Source organism: Cygnus atratus, chromosome 11 (assembly GCF_013377495.2).
Source record: "Cygnus atratus isolate AKBS03 ecotype Queensland, Australia chromosome 11, CAtr_DNAZoo_HiC_assembly, whole genome shotgun sequence".
Classification (NCBI taxonomy): domain Eukaryota; kingdom Metazoa; phylum Chordata; class Aves; order Anseriformes; family Anatidae; genus Cygnus; species Cygnus atratus.
Genome location: NC_066372.1, coordinates 13940954 through 13947413, shown reverse-complemented (window position 1 = coordinate 13947413; position 6460 = coordinate 13940954). Strand labels below are relative to the sequence as shown.

Below are 6460 nucleotides of genomic sequence, written 5' to 3'. Positions count from 1 at the left end.
AGGGGAAGGGCTGGGGACGGGCACGGGGCAGAGGGTGGACACGTCCGTGAGCCTGCAGCCACCGACGGATAGCCTCTGCAGAGCCACACGTTGAAAATAAATCGTAGAGGATCTCTTGGGGGGACGGAGAGCTTTGCATGAAGCGGGCACGGGCAGCAGTGAGCGAGGGGCTGGCTTGGAGCGGGGCCAGTCGCTGCTCCTAAATTATCCACCCGGCAACTTCAGCCCCTCGTTCCCTCCGCGGTCTGCCCGGAGCTGTACAGATTTTGCTGTTATTTCGAACGGCACAAACACCGCGGGAACCTCTCCGGGGCCCTGGCGTTCCTTGAAACCCTCGGCTGTGACCCCAAAGCACGGCTCCCACCGGCCGGGGCTCAGCACCTTCTCCAGCACCTCGCGGGGACAAGCGACACCTCGCTCTGCTCCAGTCTTCTCCCAGGGAGCTCCCACCCGACACTTCCCTCGCACCCGCGCGCAGTTTGCAGGCTCCAACCCTGGTTCCCGCAGTGCCCCGTGTTTGCCCCCATATTTCCCGGTCTTTTCTGCACCTTTTTTCCAGTGCAACCCCCTCGGTGCCGTTTGTTTCTCCCCCCCCCCCCCCCCGCAGAAGCAGCCCCGTTCTGTGCCGTGAGATGTGCCGAGTGCCTGCCGGTGACCCCGAGCTCGGAGCTTAGCGGGACCGGAGGAGCTCGCAGCCCTCACGTGGACCCGTTTAAAGCAATTTCGGCTCCTTTCAAATTCCATCCTCGCACCTGGGATAGAGGAGAAGTGTGGGGTCTGGGAATGAAGCTGCCTGAGCAGAGGTAGGGGCCAGGGGTGGCTTGGCTGGGGACAAGGAGAGGCCGAGCGGACCCCCAGGGGCTGCAGCCGTGTCCCAGGGGAGGTGCCCCCAGCCACCTCCACCGCCCAGCCCCAAGGGTCCGGGTGCTGGAATCCCAGCCGGGAAAACAGCCGGGTCCAGCCGCTGCATTCCCGCTGCTCTGGCACCGGGGAAGGATTTTGTTCCCAGTCATGCAGGCAACAACGCGGTGGCCAGCTCACACCCATGGGGGAAAAACAGGGTGAAGAGACCCCAAAAACCCCAAAGAACCAGCCTGAAAAGTTGCATCGGTTTCACCAAAAACAGCAAAATTCGAGCAGGAATCTCATTAGGGGGAATTAATTAGCTGAGCAGCCCGGGCGGCAGCAAGAGATGCAGAACGCGGGACAACAGATTGAAGGAAGAGGTTCGCTAGCCAGAAGGAAAACCGTAAAAGAATAAGGAAAAATCGGTTGTAGGGTGACTTAAATCTCCTCCTGACCAGGCAGAGCAAGCTCCTGGGGCACAGCGGTGGAAGGACAGAGGGGGGGACGCGCGTCCTGCGTCCCTGTGTCACGGAGAAGCCAGCGCGGGCCCCACGGGCCGAGGACGGGCGCGGTGCCTGGCCCCCTGTGGAAGACTAGTGATTTTGTTGTTGTTGTATGGCTCATCCCACAACAAGTCACAGTCTGCCCTAGGGCGCACGGCCGCTGCGGCGAGGCGCGAGGGGACACGGCCGGGGCCGTGCCCGACGCTTCTCACTTCTGATCACCTCGGACGTTGCTTCCGTGAGCCTCCGGAGCGAAGCGACGAGGGGACGGTCTGAAACCCCGCGTGTCACTGCCGTGCCCCGGCCGGAGATGGACATCCTATAGCCGGGACATCCTACAGCCGGGACATCCTACAGCCAGGACATCCTACAGCTGGAGCACCTTATATATGGGACGCCCAGTAGCCGAGATGCCCCACACCTGGAGCACCCCATAGCTGGGGTATCCTATAGCTGGGACACCCTGTGGCCAGGAGCACCTCATCCCCAGGCCACCCTATAGCTGGATCACCCTATAGCTGGATCACCCTATAGCTGGATCACCCTATAGCTGGATCACCCTATACCTGGGGCACCCTATACTTGGGGCACCCTATAGCTGGGGCATTCTGTAGCCAGGATGCCTGATAGCCAGGGTGCCCTATAGACAGGGCACCCTATAGCTGGTGTGCCCTATAGCTGGGGCACCCTATACCTGAGGCATCTTATACCTGAGGTGCTCTATAGCCAGGATGCCTGATAGCCGGGGCACCCTATAGCCAGGGTGCCCTATAGCTGGGGCACCCTATAGCCAGGGTGCCCTATAGCCGGGGTGCCCTATAGCCGGGGTGCCCTATACCTGAGGCGCTCTATAGCCAGGATGCCTGATAGCCAGGGTGCCCTATAGCCAGGGTGCCCTGTAGCTGGGGTGCCCTGTAGCCAGGGTGCCCTATAGCCGGGGTGCCCTATAGCCGGGGTGCCCTATACCTGAGGCACCTTATACCTGAGGCACTCTATAGCCAGGATGCCTGATAGCCAGGGTGCCCTATAGCCGGGGTGCCCTATAGCTGGAACGCCCTATAGCTGGAACACCCTATACCTGGCTCACCCTATAGCCAGGAAACCTTATACCTGGGTCACCCTATCACTGGGGTGCCCTTACACCCACGTCCCCCTATATCTGGGCCATCCTATATCTGGGTCGCCCCATACCTGGGGTGCCCTATAGCCGGGCCACCCCACCCCCAGCTCACCCTACACCCAGACCGCTCGCAGCCCCGCCCCGCCGCGCCGGACGTCACCGGCCCCGCCCCGTATGCAAATCACCTCTCACTCTCAGCCAATGGGAGGGCAGCGGGGCGTGGCCAGGCCAGGACTTGCCCGGGCATGTGAGCGAGGCGGCTTCCGGGCCGGACACGTGGGGCGGCGGTGGGTGCGGGGGGGGGGCTGGGATATTTGGGGGGGGGGGGGGTCGGGGGTTTGGGGGGGGAGGGGGCGATGGGGTCGGGGTTTGGGGCCGGGTATCGGGGGGGGGGGGGGGGCAGGGGCATGGGGAGCGAGGCCGGGGGGGGGCCGGGCAATGGGCAGGCAGGGTCCTGGGGGTGGGGGGCACAGTGGGGTCGGCAGTGGGGCGGGGGGCTTCGGGCGGTGATACGGTGACCGCCGCCCCCTGCCCGCACAGCCTGTATGGGACTGGGGGGGGGATATGGGGGGGGGGGGGGGGCTGGGCGCTCACTGACCCCCCTTGTTTCCTCCCCCCCCCCCCCAGGCATGCCTCCGGGTAAGGGGCAGATGACACCGCTGCCGCCCCCCAGAGCCCCCCCACCCGCACCCAAGGGTGCCCAGGGCCCCCCCGGCCCCAGGCCGGCCCCGCAGGGCCCTGTCCCCCCGCAGCCCCGCGGCAAGAAGCGGAGCCGCAGGCACCAGCGCTTCCTGGAGCGCCGGGCGCTGCTGGAGCAGAGGGGGGTGCTGAGACCCCCCCGCCACCAGCCGGGAGGCCAGGACCCCCCGGAGGTGCTCCCCGAGGTGGCCCCCAGGTGCGGGAAGGTGCCCGGGTCCCCGATCCCAAATGGCACCGCCGCGGGGGTGCCCCCGCTGCGGCCCGCCAAGTACGTGGCCATCGACTGCGAGATGGTGGGCACCGGCCCGCGGGGGCGGCAGAGCGAGCTGGCGCGGTGCAGCGTGGTGGGCTACCACGGGGACGTCATCTACGACAAGTACGTGCGGCCGCGGCTGCCCGTCGTCGACTACCGCACGCGCTGGAGCGGCGTCACCAAGGGGCACCTGAGGAACGCCATTCCCTTCAGGGCCGCCCAGGCCGAGGTGAGGGGGTCCCGGGGCTGCCAAAAAGCAGCTGGGGAAGCGCGCCTTGTCGTGGTGTGCTCGCTGAAAGGAGAGAGGGAAGGGGCTGTGCGTTCCCCGCCGGCTGCGGGCTGCTGCGAGGTAGAGCTGCGAGCGTAGGAGCAGGAGCCCCCAGGCTGGTTTGCTGAAGCTTTAAGTAGCGCGCGATATTCCTGCCTTGTGCTGCTGTGGACTTGCACAGCAGAACCAGTCCGTAATTTATGGAGCAGATTCACCACTCCCATTACTGCTCAGTTCTGGGAACCCAAAACACCGGAAGAGAAGGAACCGAATTTAATGCCGAATGGTTTATTTTATGCCTGACCGCTGTTTCTTTTGCTGCTCTGCCTGTTTAACCCCCTCTGACACCTCCAGATCCTGAAGATCTTGAAAGACAAGATCGTGGTAGGACACGCCATCCACAATGACTTCCAGGCCCTGAAGTACTTCCACCCCAAAGACAGGACCCGAGACACCAGCCGGATCCCGCTGCTGAACCAGAAGGCAGGGCTGCCCGTCAGGGCCAGCGCCTCGCTCAAGAGCCTGGCCAAGCACCTGCTCCACAAGAAGATCCAGGTGAGCTCTGGACACCTCGCTGTGGCGTGGGGCTCCCATTTGGGCTCCCGAGTTTGTGCGCTGAGCCTTTTCCCACGTCTGTGTGGGGTCTGGGAGATGGAGATCCCATGTGTCCTCCAGAAAGATGACAGATACATACATCTCCTCGTCCTGCCTGGCGTTGCATCGAGCCTTTTCCATCTCCAAAACCCCAAGACCTGTCCTTAAGAGCAAGCAAACTGGGGGATTTCTGCCCTCCCTTTCTTCTAACCACCTTTTCCCCTTCTCTCAGGTGGGCTGCAGAGGGCACTCGTCGGTGGAGGACGCCCAGACGGCCATGGAGCTCTACAGGCTGGTGGAGGTGCAGTGGGAGACGGAGCTGGCCCGCAGCCAGCCCCCCTGCCCCCCCAGCCCCCCCGCGGACCCCAGTACAGACAGTGACCAGTACCTGGACGACCAGTACTGGCCCACGGACCTGACAGCGGGCAGCTCGTGACAGGGCTGGCATCCCGTCCATGCATTTCGGGACCTGGTGCCTTCGGCTCGTAGGCGTGGAGGCAGCCGCCCACCTCCTTCCCCAGGGGAGATCTTCCCAAAAACGAGATCGGTGGCGCTTGGTGCCTGGGGACCAGCGGGGTCCCGGTGCCAGCCGGGAGGAGCACCCGTGGGTGCGTGGCTGTGGAATGGGGCTCTGGGGGCACCTCTGATGCTCTTTGAGGGGACGCCCTGCGTGGCGGGTGGTGGCACGTCCTGCTGCTGATCGGGGAGGATGGAGGTTAGTGGGTTCTCCAGAGGTTGTCCAGACAGGGGTGTGGGTCACGGCCCTGGGACAGCAGCTGGAAGCTGCTCTGCTGGCACCTGACCATCCAGGGCCGGTGACGGGACCAATTTCGTCCCCGTTTTCTTTGCACAGCAAATCCTGGAAAGAGAGTCCGGGTCTAATCGGTGTCTAAACCCTGTTGGAAACAGCTTAGGATGCACTTTGTCTTATTTGTCATTTGTCTTATTTGTCAAATTCCGAATTAAAAATCATTATTGCAAAAACCTTCTGTGTGTGCTGGCGTGATGAAGTGCTGTGCTCTGTGCTTAGAACCCACCTGCAACCAGAAGAGGCATCTTGGGCGGCCTGCTTGGGGCTGGAATAAGTAATTCTTGGGGCAAGGTGGTTTTGGGGAGCTACGGGATGCTCCCCTCTGCCCCAAGCCCCCTGCAGGAGGGGCAGGAGGAGCAGCGGATGGGCTCAGCCGGGCGTGAGTCCAGGACCAATCCTGTCCTGGGGCACCAGGATGCCTTGCTCGTGCTTTTTTCATGTTTCTTTCGAGTCCCTTGTCATGGAAAGGGTGTGGGTGTCCTGGAGCAGCGGTGCTGGCAGCAGGGAAGCTGCACCCCTTGGGGCAGGATGGGCGCTGCTGGGGGCAAGGAGGCGGCTGAGGGAAAGCCCAGGGCAAGGGAAGGCGTCCCGGCCGTCACCCTCTGCGTAGGGACGTCCCTGTGCTAGGAAGGAAGCTGCTGATGAGGGGCTGCCTGCTTTAGAGGCGAGGGCCTGATCCCAGGCAGCGTTTTTCAGAATGAAACGTGGCCGTGCTGGGGGGGGGGGAGCTGGCTCAGCCCCACTTCCCTGCGGCTCCGTGCGTGAGTCACCTGCGGTCGGGGCGCTTTTAAGAACGATTCAGAGGAAAATGGGAAAAAAACCAAAACTATTCCTATTGTGGCTCTGAAGGCTCATCCCGGCCTGGGGAAGTGCTGTGCCTACAGGAAAAGCTGTGTGCGGCTGGGGGCTGTGCTATTTGAGCGCAAAAAGATGAATTTTGTAGGAAGGGTGCAGGGTTCCCATGGGCACCCCAGCCCTCGGTGTGAGAAGGGAGGCTGCGGGATGGCACCGCGGGGTTTCCAGGAGCCTTGCCATGCAAAAAGCAGGAGCGGGGGCCAGCGTTAAAGCAAAGCCCATGGAGCACAGCATGGAAGCAGGCAAGGAGCCGGTGACGGTGATGCAGCGCACCTGACGCACGCATCGCTGCAATAACACCAGGCGTCCTGCGCTCCCCTTAACTCCTCCCTGCCTGGCGGAGGAAGCCTGGGGATGGCTCAGAAATGCTCCGGCATAGCCAACAGGTCAAAAATCTGCCGTCCCGGCGGCACTGCTTCAACAGCTGTGCTGCTCCAGCCAAAGAAATAAGCGTGCAGCACCCAAGTGCGTGCAGGGGGACAGCTGGCGCAGGTCTTCGTCCCTCCTCGCT

General features: G+C 63.2%; 1 protein-coding gene across 1 annotated transcript; it reads left to right on the top strand.

Annotated features, from left to right (window-relative positions):
• Positions 1–2690: 2690 nt before the first annotated feature.
• On the top strand, positions 2691–5262 carry AEN (apoptosis enhancing nuclease). Its single transcript, XM_035554656.2, has 4 exons — positions 2691–2756; positions 3097–3650; positions 4044–4244; positions 4516–5262. Exons 2-4 carry the CDS (start codon positions 3099–3101, stop codon positions 4717–4719), a joined length of 957 nt encoding a protein of 318 aa, XP_035410549.1. The 5' UTR covers positions 2691–2756; positions 3097–3098; the 3' UTR covers positions 4720–5262.
• Positions 5263–6460: the final 1198 nt, after the last annotated feature.

Coding starts and splice junctions, on each gene's coding strand:
- AEN (XM_035554656.2), top strand. CDS start 3,099: ATGCCTCCGGGTAAGGGGCAGATGACACCGCTGCCGCCCCCCAGAGCC. Junction 3,651..4,043: donor TCAGGGCCGCCCAGGCCGAG/GTGAGGGGGTCC, acceptor TGACACCTCCAG/ATCCTGAAGATCTTGAAAGA. Junction 4,245..4,515: donor TGCTCCACAAGAAGATCCAG/GTGAGCTCTGGA, acceptor CCCTTCTCTCAG/GTGGGCTGCAGAGGGCACTC.